The sequence below is a fragment of the Rhinatrema bivittatum genome, chromosome 4 (genome assembly GCF_901001135.1).
Source record: "Rhinatrema bivittatum chromosome 4, aRhiBiv1.1, whole genome shotgun sequence".
Taxonomy (NCBI): domain Eukaryota; kingdom Metazoa; phylum Chordata; class Amphibia; order Gymnophiona; family Rhinatrematidae; genus Rhinatrema; species Rhinatrema bivittatum.
Window position 1 is genome coordinate 194,445,657 of NC_042618.1, and position 13,743 is coordinate 194,459,399.

Consider the following 13,743-nt stretch of genomic DNA (forward strand, 5'->3'; position numbering starts at 1 on the left):
CACCACGTTGGTATAGGGGGATTCCGGTGTAGGTTTCCCAGGCAAGGCAATGCTGTGGAGGAGACAGACAGAGTAGATTACTCACTAGATGGTAGCTGTATGTTTGCGATTCCACCAGGCTGAAGTAGATGGTACAGGCACAGAGGCAGGGAGAGCAGGCCCTCGAGGAGCAAGTACCTGATCCCCGTAAGACACCTGAAATAAAGCAGAGAGCCCCCGAGGAGCGGGTACCCAGGTTAGAAAATACCTCGAAGGGCAGAGAGAGTGCTTCCAACAAGGAAGCAACAGAGCTGCAAAAAATGAAGTCCTTGCTAACTCACCTAAGGTTGGTGAGTTAGGCATATAAATACCTCCCAGGGGGGAGGAGACCTCCTGGGGATGATCGGAGTCTCCCGCGCTGGCCTCTTTAAAAGAGGACCTGGTCTTGCCGCGCGCACCTAGATGACGTCGGTGGGCGAGGCTTTTGAGGCAGCGGCATCCCAGCCATGGAAGGAGGCCCCCCCGACGTGGACATCAACCTCGGTGCCCGAGGGCGCATCCCCAAGCCCAGGGTCAGAGGCTCGGAGAGCGGCGGACCGCCTCCGGAAGCGGTAAGCTCGGTCGGCCATGGTCCCCATGGCTGCCCGACGCAACAACAGGATGCTGGGCTTGACTGACCCTTGGTCTGACCCAATATGGCAACTTCTTAAGGTGACTCCTGGTCAAGAGAAACCCTTGTTTACCTGGGAGTTACTCTGGAAAGGCTCCCTCATGAAATAGATCTGCTGTGCCTTAGAACAACCTAAGGAGAGTGCTACCACTTGCCTGGCTCTTACAGATTGCGAGGAAAGGAGAACAAGCAACCACCAGTCAGAAGCGGTGACATCCTTTCCTTGGGAACAGAGAACAAAGGACACCCAATCGGGCATCCAGAGGGGAACCCAGTCAAATCTCCCCTTCTTGAAGGGAGAGGAGTAATGGGGATCAGGGCTTCACGATCCCAAAAAAAACCTTTCAACTCTCCAGTTGAGAGTTGAGTTATAATCACTGATCGCTGAGGTTCAGAAGTGACCAATCCACCACTGGCAGCTACCCTCAGATGGGATAGGTCACAGGAATCAACGGAGAAACCACAGCAAAAATGGTCCAACGATCATTGCTGCTGTTCCCCGGCCCTGGCCCCCCAGTAGATGCACTGATTCCAAACATCAAGGCTCCGATTCAGAGAAAGCAGAGTTGCTTACAGGTGTTCTCCCAGGACAGAGATAAAGCAGAGTTGCTTATAGGTGTTCTCCCAGGACAGCAGGATGTTAGTCCTCACATATGGGTGACAATCAGATGGAGCCCTGTCACAGAAAACTTTTGTCAGTTTCTAGAACTTTGACTGGCACGCTGAGCATGCCCAGCATGCTACTAACACTGTAGCCACCAGGGGTCCCCCCTTCAGTCTCATTTGTAGCAAAAGTATGAGCGAAAAATAAAATAAGAAAACTGTAACGAACCCAACTCCGCAGGGTGGTGGATGGGTTTCGTGAGGACTAATATCCTGCTGTCCTGGGAGAACACCTGTTACAGGAAAGCAACTCTGCTTTCTCCCAGGACAAGCAGGATGGTAGTCCTCACATATGGGTGAATAGCAAGCTATAGACTGACTCATAACAAAGGAAGCCAATCAGCGCTCAAAATGTGCAAAAGGCACAACTGTGGTGCTGTTGGCAAGAATGAGGCAGCCTGAAATTCACAGCAGGTCATGGTAGGACGAGTTGGGTTTCTATACTGGAAATAAGTTTCGTAGGACAGACTGGCCAAAGACGGAGTCTTGTTTTCCAGCCTTGTCCAGGCAGTAGTGGGCTGCGAAGGTGTGGAGAGAGCTCCACGTCGCAGCTCTGCAAATGTCGGCAATCGGTACTGAACGATAGTGTGCTACTGACATTGCTATGGCTGATTGAGTGTGCCTTCACTCGTCTCTGAAGTGGAAGGCCTGCTTGCTGGTAGCAGAATTCAATGCAGTCTGCCAACCAGTTGGAGAGTGTCTGCTTGCCCACCGCAACTCCAAGTTTGTTTTTATCAAAAGAAACAAAGAGTTGGGTGGACTTCCTATGGACTGCGGTACAGTCTAAATAAAATGCAAGAGCATGCTTACAGTCCAAGGTATTCAGATCTCGCTCACCCGGGTGAGCATGAGGTCTTGCAAAGAAAGTGGGCAAGACTATGGACTGATTTAAATGGAAATTAGTTATCACCTTAGGAAGGAATTTAGGGTGAGTGCGAAGAACTATCCGGTCATGGAGGAACCTTGTTGAGTAGGTCACAAGAGCCTGTAACTCACTTACCCTGCGAGCAGATGTGATGGCTACTAGGAAAAGTACTTTCCATGTAAAGTATCTGAGTTCACAGGAGCGCAAGGGCTCAAAAGGAGTGTGCATGAGCCGTGCAAAGTCCCATGCCACGACCGGTGGCCATAGAGGAGGCTTAAGCTGTAATAAGTCTTTCATGAAACGACTCACCAGGGGTTGACCCGTTATCAGGGCATCCCCTATTCCTTGGTGGTAAGCAGAGATGGTACTAAGGTGTACTCGGGTAGATGACGTTTGGAGACCAGATTCTGAGAGGTGCCAGAGAAAGTCTAGCAGATTTGATGTGGGGCAAGAAAAGGGGACCAAACCCTTTTGTGTGCACCACAAGGTAAACCTCTTCCATTAGAGCGGTAAGATTTCCATGTGGAAGGCTTCCAGGAAGCTACAAGAACTTGAGAGATGCCACTAGAAAGATTGAATGGTTGTAAAATCAACCTTTCAACATCCAGGCTGTCAGAGACAGGGTCTGGATGTTCGGGAGGCATAACTTGCTGTGAATCTGTGTTATGAGGTTGGGCGACGTGTCCAGGCGAATGGGTTCCTGGACAGAGAAGTCGAGAAGTGTGGGAAACCAAACTTGTCGTGGCCAATACGGAGCTATGAGTATCATTAAGCCTCGGTCCTGTTGTAGCTTCAAGAGAGACTTGCTTATTAGCGGAATCGGAGGATACATGTATAGCAGACCTGTATTCCAGGGATGGGCGAAGGCATCCATGGTAAGTGCTTGTCTGTCCCTGTGTAGGGAGCAGAAGCGTTCCACTTTGTGGTTCTGACTGGATGCAACCGGTCGATTGACACCACCAGTGAAAGATTCTGCTCTTGACAGAGGGATCCAGAGACCACTTGTGGGGCTGGAAATGACGGCTGAGGCAGTCCGCCAGTGCATTCTGTGTGCCTGCCAGATAAGTGGCTTGCAGTAGGATGGAATGCAACGGGGCCCAGGTCCAAATCTGTGCTGCCTCCTGGCAGAGCAGGTAAGAGCCCGTGTCCCCCTGCTTGTTCAGGTACCACATTACAACTTAGTTGTCTGTCTGAATCAGGACAACTTTGTTGGAGAGGCAGTGCTGAAATGCATAAAGGGCATACCGCATCGCCCAAAGCCCCAGAAAGTTGATCTGAGAGGCTGCTTCAGCTGTTGTCCAAGACCCTTGAGTTTGAAGGCCTTGGACATGGGCTCCCCAACCTAGGTTGGAGGCGTCCGTGGTTAAGGTCACCTGAGAAGCCGGTTACTGGAAAGGAAGACCCACTTGCAAGTTGGATTTGTGTGTCCACCAGGTATTTATTTATTGTATTTAATAATTTTTATATACCGATTTTTCATGCGAACATATCAAATCGGTTTACAGTAGCTAACAAATATTCATTTAAAAATATTTGCATTTCCAAAAGAAAAAGGAAGTAAATACATAGTTTTATAATATAAATAAAATTAAATAGTAATCTAAATAAAATGGTAAACTAAATAATTATAAAATTTAAACAGAGGCAGTGTAGTAAGAGCAGAGATAATAAAATAAAAAATATATATTACCTTGGTATATAAATAGTAGTCTGATATCATTAGGATAACATTTCTTGGAAGGCTTGTTTAAATAGCCATGTTTTAATGCCCTTTTTAAATAATTTAATGTCTGCTTCCAATCGTAATTCTTGTGGTATAGAGTTCCATAGTATGGGTCCAGCAATAGAAATAGTCCTCTCTCTTATATTATTTAGATGCGCAATCTTAGGGAAGGAATTGGCAACATCCCTGTACCTGTTGATCTAGTGATTCTTGAAGGAATATGGAAATGAAGTGATGAAGTTAACCATTCAATTTTTTCATCATAGAGTGTTTTATGAATAAGGGACAGGATTTTATGCTGGGCCCTGTATTTAACAGGCAACCAGTGGAAGTCCTTTAATATTGGGGTAATATGGTCAGATCTTTTAGTTCCTGTCAAAATCTAGCTGCTGAGTTCTGCAGAAGTTGCAATGGTCTTGTAACATTTGCTGGTAGGCCTAAAAATAATGAATTGAGGTAGTCTAATCTCGACAAAAGAAGTGCCTGTAAAACTGTTCTAAAATTTTTTGGGAATAGAAGAGGTTTTAATCTTTTAATGACATTTAATTTAAAATAACCATCATTGATGATTTTTTTAATGCAAGTTTTCATTGTAAGGGACAGATGAAGCTGGTTGGTGATGTGTATCAGGGACGAAAGCGATTGAGTAGCTTGTCGCCACTGAGATTTTAGAGTCCATTGTGTCACTCTCATGGTGAAGTGTGCCATTGGGGTGACGTGGACTTTTGATGCCATATGGCCAAGCAACCTGAGTAAGTGGTCAGCGGAGGCTCTTTTCCAACAGCGGATAGAGCTGGCCAGGTTGGACAGCATAATTGCGCGGTCATCGGGTAAGAATGCTTTGGCTAGTGTCGTGTCCAATTCTGCTCCTATAAAAGAGAGATGGTGAGACGGCGTCAAATGGGATTTGGAGTAATTGATTAGAAATTCCAATGAGTGTAGAAGCCTTATGGTGAGACCGAGGGAGTCGAGGGCTCCTTGTTTGGACTGGCTTCTTATGAGCCAGTTGTCCAGGTAAGGAAAAACGTGTATGCCCCTGCTGTGTAGCCACAACTGCAAGGCACTTGGTAAACAATCGGGGCGCAGAGGCCAGGCCGAATGGCAGTACCTTGTATTGATAGTGCCTGTGACCCACCACGAATCGCAGATACTTGCACTGAGGAGGGAAGATCGCAATGTGAGCGTATGCGTCTTGAAGGTCCAGAGAGCAGAGCCAATCCCCCCCTTTGTAGGAGTGGAAGCATGGTGCCCTGGGACACCATTCTGAAACATTCCTTCTGAAGATGGGTGTTCAAGGCACGGAGATCCAGAATAGGCTGCCAATATTTTTTGGAATTAGGAAATACCTGGAGTAGAACCCTCTCCCCTGCTGATTCGGTGGAACCGGTTCCATGACTCTGGCTGACAGAAGGGTTGAGAGCTCTGACTCGAGTAGTCCTGTGTGATCATCCCAGCTCCAGAATGGGATGGGTGGTAAGTCTGGGGGTATTTTTGAAAAATTTAGAAGGTAACCGTGGGTTATGATGGACAATACCCACTGGTCTGTGGTAATTGGGTACCAATTGGTTGCAAAGTGGCAAAGGCAGCCCCCCACCGGAGGATGGCTGCTGCTCTCTGGAAGAGAGTCAAAATCCAGCCGCAGGGCCAGCTTGTGGAGCTGGCTGTGGCCTAGGTGTTCTCGCTTGACGTGCCTGTCCCCTCTGAGGTGCCCGAGCTGGTCATGCACGGGACACAGGAAGGAAATATCTGCGAGGCCTGTAGAATTGTTTCCTGGTGTCCCTTCATGTTCCCCTGCGGGCTATGGAGGGAATATCTGGGGAAACAGCTGACAACTGACGCAGGGTCTCATGATGGTCTTTTAACTTGGCCACTGCGTCCTGAATCTTGTCCCTGAACAGGTTGTCTCCTGTACAGGGTAGATCCACAAGTCTGTCCTGCACTTCCAGGCGTAGGTCTGATGCTTTAAGCCAGGCCCCAGCGTCTAGCACTGATGCCTGCTGCCGAGACTCTGGATGCTGTTTCAAAAGAATTGTAGGCAGCTCTGACCTCATGTTTGCCTGCTTCCAATCCTTTTTGTAGGATGGAGGACAAGGTCTCCTGTTGTTGCTGTATTAATATCTCCGCAAATTCCTAGACTTGTTTCCAGAGATTTATATCATATTGGGTCATGTATAATTGATATGCTGCTATTCACGTTATCAACATGGACCCTTGGAAAACCCTTCATCCCAAGGCATCTAATGCCTTCTGTTCCTTACCAGGAGAAGCAGAGGAATGTGGACATGATCATTTAGCCTTTTTCTGAGCGGATTCCACAACTACAGAATGGTGGGGCAGCTAACTTTTCTGAAAGCATGGGGCTTGTTGGACCAGGTACGTAGCATATGTCTTTCTGTTGACTGGAGGTACTGTACCTGGATGGTCCCATAGGCGGTGCAAAAGGTCAAGAAGGACTTTGTGCACTGGTATCACCATTATCTCCTTTGGGCGTCTACTAATTGTAAGACTCCAACATTTTGTGGCGAGAATCTTCCTACATCACCAGTGGAAAAGGGATAGTCTCAAACATTTCTTTGACAAAATTGGTAAAGGAGAGGTCTTCCAGAGGAGATTGTAGTCTCTTTTCCGGGGGTGAAGGCTCTGAGAGCAACTCCTCAGAAGCTTGTGAAGAATCATCTGAAGATGCATCTCCCCATGGATCATAGGCACTTTCTCCTTCCCCTGTAAGAGTTCCTGATGGAGGAAGTATGCCAAAGCCAAGAGGGTGGGAAGGCATTGATGGATGCGGCACTGGCATAGAGGGAATCGATGCTGGCATAGAGGGCACCAGGGCCAATGAGGTACGCTTGGGCACCGATAGCCCCAATGGACCTGGAATGGGTTCCAACATCGATAGTTCCCGTGGAGGGATCTGGCCAGGAACAGATTCTTCCTCCTCCGAGGAACCCGGTATCGAGACCTGCGGAGGCCTCGATGGACGACTGTGCCAGCGCGAGCGGTGGCACAGATTTAGTCAGCAAGGCACAGATGAGCGTGTCGAGGCACTCAAGGAGCGGTGTGAACATTGAGGGAGCCGGTTACAGGGCCGGTATGGGGGCCAGCGCCGGCGGCAATTGGAAGCCTCGTAGGGCATTCAGCACTGCCTCTTGGACCATGCAGTCCAATTCCTCCCGAAAAGCCGGCATGGGTGGCACGGCAATCAGGGTAGGAGGCAGGCTAGACGTCACCGGAGCTTCCACGGGCTCAGTGCCTGGCACCGGTATTGGTGGGGAATGCCTAGGGGTCCTGGGTCCAGAGGAGGATGGGGGCTCCTCTCCCCGGGACCTCTTCGCAGGCGGCTCGATGGAAGTCGATGCCACTGCGGTATCAGTGCTGGCACAGGTCGGGGACACCTGCCGGTGTTTCCCTCTGTGCTCGGTCCGGTCCTTCTCCGGCACAGAGGATGATGACACCGATGTCTTCGATGGTGATGGATGGTCACCCATTCCACGATGTTCCAGGCGGGGCATCTCAGAGGTCTATGGACCCTCTGCAGTCGATGGCGCAGAATGTTTTGAACCAAATAAGTGCTCCATCTTGTCCAGACGAGCGCGACGGCCTTTGGGGGTCATTTGTGTGCATCTAGGGTATCGACGAACGTCGTGCGAGGGACCTAAGCATAAAACGCAAACGGTATGCGGATCAGTTATGGACATGGATCTCGGACATTCAGTGCATTTTCTGAACCCGGTCGCCATCGTAAAAAAGGCGGGCGCGCAGTTGATGACTGTCGGGCACTGAGGAGAAATGCTGCCAGGAATCGACCACAAACTACAGGGAAACACTTACCAAATGCTGGAGGGAACTGTGCATAATGGGGGACCCTGGTGAGGGTGATTTTAGGAAGATTAAACTTCAAAAGTTCCGTGAGGAAAGTTGTGAGAAATTTCTCACAAAGCTCCTAAACCATGAGGTAACTACTGCACAGAAAAAAAAGAGACTAAGGGGGACCCCTGGTGGCCACAGGGTTAGTGGCATGCTGGGCATGCTCAGTGTGCCAGTCAAAGTTCTAGAAACTTTGACAAAAGTGTTCCATGACAGGGCTCCATCTGATGATGTAACCCATCCTGCTTGTCCTGAGAGAAACATGCCAGGAACAGAACCTAAAGGGCTTCCCCACAAAAGGGGTTTGTGGCAGGGAGGGGTCGAAAGACATATTCCTCTTCTGAGGAAGGAGAAGACTCCCGACACTATCCTCCTGGTGTCTACTCCTCTTAGGGTTTGACCAGGAACACGGTCTTAGGTCAGTCCTGTGGCTGTGGCGTATAACCTGTTGTGCTTGCCATGAGGGAAACACACACCCAGATACACCTATGCAGCAGAGGGAAACTGGAAAAAAAGAGCCCACCACAGTAAAATCACCCTGACCAGTACTCATACAGTGGAGGAAAAAGGGAAAGAAATAAAACTACAGTAAGGTAAAGGAAAGCAAGCAGCTTCAGCTCTAGAAAAAAATCTCTTACAAAGACTGTGAGGTAGAGAGCAAAGCTGAATACCGTGAGCACATGGCTCCATGGGAAAAAAAAAAGAGACTGAGGAACTCTGCCTATACAGCAGGATGATGACTACAGCTGCACATGCTCACTAGGGCATGTTTGAAAGTTCTAGATACTTTGAGATCAAACTTCTGTGCCAAGCTCCATCTGATGATGTCACCCATGTGTGAAGACTACCATCCTGCTTGTCCTCAGAGAAAGCCCTGTACCCTAATAGTGAAACGAAGGCCTTAAGTACCGGCACTATGTTGCAGGAATATTCATTGAAGGATAAGCACATAAGCCCTGAGCACTGGCCTCAAGCTGCAAAAATGTAGGTAGGTGCACCCCAGGAAGGTAAGCACACATGACTCGAACTTGGGCCCCAGGGGGATAAAGCTGGCCTCAAGCATGGGACCTGTAGAGGTGAGGAGAGTGGTAGGAGTGCTGGCCTCATGCATGGGCCCCCAATCAAGGTGGGAGGCAATAGCATCAACCTCAAATATGAACCCTGATGAGAAAAGAATGTTGGGCTCTGGGATGAAGGAGTAGTACATGACCCAAAAGTGGGAGGTTGGGGGGACAAGAAAACACTGGTCTCAGGAGAGCACAGAGCAAGACTCACCGTTCCGGTGATAGCATGGACTGGCAACTTTCTAAGGAACCTTCAACAGGCACAGTATCTGGCAGCCTAACTCATCGGCGGCCAATCTGGAAGGGGATAGTACAGCCTGTATTGTCCCTGAGAAGGGAATGGAGCACTCCCCAAAGGTTTGTGCACACCAGGTTGACATAACCTTGGAGTAGCAGGGTTCTTGTTATCAGAGGAAATGTTCTTCTATTGCAAGTGAGAAGTATGCTCTGCAGAGGATGACACTAAAGGGGCTAACCAGCCACCACGTACTGGGCAAGTAAAGAGAAGAGAACATCCTTAGTGTAGGTGTGTCATTCCCTTTTGCAGTGCTCTCACCATGAAGGTGCTGTCTATTCTGAAGAAACAGACTCCTTCTAAAGGATAAATCTTAATAGTAAAGAATTTCTTCTAAAAGAGGCAATAAAAATGTTAGAATGATTTTACAGAGCAGAAGAGAGAAGTGTAAGAGTACTTTGAGAGAATTCTCTATAATGCCAGACTAGTTTGGTGAAGGTAAAGAAATAGAAAGATAACATTCATCATAATCACAACACAAAGAGATTACACTGATCAGACGTATAGAAATAGTCAAGGCTGTTGAAATGCTAAAGTTAGTTACAGGTTAACTAGTATGTTAAAGGTCAGCAATGAGCTTTGTTTTTGCTCTGTGGGCTCAATGTACAAGAAATTATATGACTTAAAAGAATATAGTCTTACTAGCATATGAGATAAAATTACAATGCCAATCAGTTGCAAAACATTATGCCAATAAACTAAACCACTGGTGTGTAAGTTTAGGGATGGAGACATATTTAACTGAGTGTAATAGCTCAGAAGAGATGAACGGGCATTTACTCTATATTGCTTGGTAAGCACTGCTCCTTACAAGATATTTTATAAGAAAAGGATTTTTCTCTTACTGGCTGTTGGTATTCAGTGTTTACTAGTGCCTCCTAAAGAAGCTCCTTTCAGCAACTCAAAAAGAAACAAAACTCAGGCTTTGAGTGGCTACTGGCAGTGTGATTTGCCTAGTTGCTTGGCAATTGGTTCGGAAGTATCAAATTTCCAAATCTGTCAGCTTGAGAGGCTATCTTAGCTTATCAGTCACGAAAGCCATCTGTGTGAATCCACTGAGATTGCTAGCTATAGAGAAGAGCCTGGTAGAGGCCACTATCTAAGGAAATGACAATTAGCAGAAGCCCCTAGCTAAGAGTACTGCAAGGAAAGCTATGAAAAGTATCTGACAATGATCAGGGATATTAGTAGAATCCCTTTGCCAAGGGAGCTCTCATCTAGAGTACTGACACAGAAGCAGGTAGAAGATTTTAATGGAAATGCTGGTTGAGATACTAAGAAAGTAGACAAAGCATGAAAAGAACACCAGATAAAGATAACACATGTCAGATAATAGCGACAAGCAGCAAACAGAGAAACTGTAAACCATACCTTCAAAGTTCCAAAAAGCTCATCCTTGATGTGTCCACCTCCAAACTCCTTCTTAACTGTAGCTCTAGTCGCTGCGTACAGCATTTTCAGCCGAACCTGGAAAGCAAGAAAAAGAAAAGATTTTATACAGTGAGAGAAAGTGAAGTTGCTTACCTGTAACAGGTGTTCTCCTAGGACAGCAGGATGTTAGTCCTCACATATGGGTGACATCATCAGATGGAGCCCAGCACATAAAACTTCTGTCAAAGTTTCTAGAAACTTTGACTGGCACACTGAGCATGCCACTGTCCACGCAGGTTCTTTCTTCAGTCTCGTAAGTAGATTAAAAAACAAAACAAAACTAGGAGAACCTAACTCCATGGGGTGGGAGGCCGGTTTCCTGAGGACTAATATCCTGCTGTCCTAGGAGAACACCTATTACAGGTAAGCACTTTTCTCCTAGGATAAGCAAGATGATAGTCCTCACATATGGGCGAATCTCTAGCTACAGACTGGACCTAAAAACCAATGAGACCAACAGACACCAAACTAGGTACCAACAGGCACAACCTCAGAGGTACTGGTGGTCACAGTGGGGACAGTCTGAACCCAAAAATGGGCCTTAGGTAGGAAGAGTTGGGTTTATGGCTGGAAGAGATTCCTGAGGACAGACTGACTGAACCTGCTATCCTGGCGGCTGTCCCTGTCCAAACAATAAAGAGCTGCGAAGGTGTGGAGAGAACTCCATGTCGCAGTCTTGCAGATCTTCCCCATTAGAAATGCATGCAGGAAAGCCACAGAGGTTACCATGGCTCTAACCGAATGAGCTGTGACTTGGCCCCCAGCTAGTCATAGCAAAAGGACTTGGCCCCCAGCTAGTCATAGCAAAAGGAGATGCAGTCCACTAGCCAGGTAGAAAGATTCTGCTTAGTCACAGCCACCCCCAATCTGTTGAAGTCAAAAGAGCTGGGAAAACTACCTATAGCCTGCTGTCTGGTCCAGGTAGAAGACCAATGCCCAATCAAGTGTGTGCAGCACCCTTTCCCCTTAGTTGGAATGCGGCCTAGGGAAGAAAGTAGGCAGGATGATAGACTGGTTAAGATGGAAATCTGTCATCACCTTTGGTAGGAACCTAGGGTGGGTACGCAGAACTAACCTGTCATGGAAAAAATCTCGTGTAGAGCGAATAAGTCACCAAGGCATGCAGCTCACTGACCCTGCGCACTGATGTGATTACCACCAAGAATATGACCTTCCAGGTCAAATACTTGAGCATTGAGGACTGCAGCAGCTCAAATGGTGGTTTCATCAGTCAAGCCACCACTACATTAAGGTCCCAGGACACCGCTGAGGTTCATAGGGGAGGCCGCAGCTGACGTAACCCACACATGAACCGCCCCACAATTGGCTGCACCAAGATAAGCGAACCATCCACCCCTTGGTGGTAAACCCTTATGAGATGCACCCTAGCACAGTTGGTTTTAAGCCCAGCCTCAGAGAGGTGCAGCAGATAAAGTAGGAGGTCCTGGATCGGGCAAGAGAAGGGGGGGGGGGGGGCGAGATTCTTCTGTTCGCACCAGACTGTAAACCTCCTCCATTTCAATGCATAAGACTTCCTAGTGGAAGGCTTTCGTGAAGCCACAAGAACTCGAGACACTTCCTCTGAAAGGTCAAGAGGCTAAAAGATCAATCGCTCAGTATCCAGGCTGTGAGGAACAGGGTTCTGAGGCCGGAGTGGCACAGCCTGCCCTGATCCTGCGAGAAAAGGTCCGGGGCAGTCCCAAGTTGGATTGGGTCCCACTGGGAGAGCTCCTGCAAGAGTGGAAACCAAAGCTTTCTTGGCCAGTGGGGGGCTATGAGTATCATGGTTACCCGGTCCTAACGAAGCTTCAAGATAGTCTTCGCTACCAATGGGAGTGGAGGCCTGATCCCCAGTGAAGGGAAAAGGTGTCTGCAGCTGGTTGGCTGTCTGTCCTGGACAGGGAGCAGTACTGAGGCACCTTCCTGTTGCAGAGGGTGGCAAATAGATCCACATCCGGGGTTCCTCAGAGACGGAAGATCCGATCTGCCACCTCATTTCAAGGACCACTCGTGGAGTCGGAAGGTGTGACTCAGCATGTCTGCCAGGGTGTTCTCCGCCCCGGCCAAGTCCACTGCCCAGAGCAACATCCCCTGAGCCAGAGTCCAGGACCAAATCTGCACCGCCTCCTGACAGAGGAGGAAGGATCTGGTGCTCCCTTGCCTGTTGATATACCACATGGCAACCTGGCTGTCTGTCCGAATGAGGACCACGTGGTTGGCCAGGCAATCCTGAAGGCCCACAATGCGTACCAGATCGCCCGCAGCTACAAAACACTTATCTGACACCAGGCTTCTTGGGCTGTCCAGAGACCCTGGGTGTAGAGGCTGTCGACGTGGGCTCCCCAACCTAGGTGAGACGCATCTGTGGTAAGGATAATCTCAGCTGGGGGGGGAACCTGAAATGGCATACCCCACTCCATATTGGATGGGGATCTCCACCAAGCCAGGGAATCCCTGAGAGCAAGAGAAACCTGGAAGCGAACCCGGATATCTTGGGTGGCCTACTGCCACCGAGAGCGCAGGGTCCACTGGGATCAGCGCATATGCAGAGAGGCGAAAGGGGTGACATGGTCGATTGCGGCCATGTGCACCAGAAGCTGCAATATGCGCTGTGCCGGCACTAGCTGGCTCTCCTGGATCTTCCCCACACAGACCTTGTCGTGGGGCAAAAAGGCCTTTGCCTGCATCGGGTCCAGCATGGCTCCTATGAAATCCAGCCGTGATGACAGATGGAGATGGTATTTTGGGTAACTGATTAAAAACCCCAGGTGCTCCAATACCCAAATGGTCCAGTGTACCAACCACAATGCTCCTACTTGAGTGTCGCTCTTGACCAACCAGTCATCCAGATATGGAAAGACCTGGATCCCCAGCTGACATAAATAGGCACCCACACAGCCAAGCACTTTGTGAAGACCCTTGGCATGGAGGCCAAGCCAAACGGGAGTATGCGGTATTGAAAATCCCAGCAGCCCACCACAAAGCGAAGATACTTCCGGTGACTGGGAGAGATCTTGATGTAGGTGTAAGCAACTTTCAGGTCGAGGGAGCAAAGCCAGTCCCCTCTTTCTTTGCAAGAGGGGAATTAGGGTGCCCAAAGATACCATCTTGAACTTTTCCCTTGTGAGAAACCTGTTTAAGGCTTGAAGATAGAGAATGGGATGGAAGCCTCCTGTTTTCTTTGGAATC

General features: G+C 48.6%; 1 protein-coding gene across 2 annotated transcripts in view; it reads right to left on the bottom strand.

The window, feature by feature from the left end:
• The window catches only part of TWF2 (twinfilin actin binding protein 2), a 242,955-nt gene that overhangs the window by 148,026 nt on the left and 81,186 nt on the right, over positions 1-13,743 (bottom strand). For both annotated transcript variants that reach the window (XM_029599479.1, XM_029599480.1), the window contains exon 4: positions 10,495-10,590. In XM_029599479.1, the coding sequence (XP_029455339.1) occupies positions 10,495-10,590 (96 nt within the window). The remainder of the gene's footprint in view (positions 1-10,494; positions 10,591-13,743) is intronic.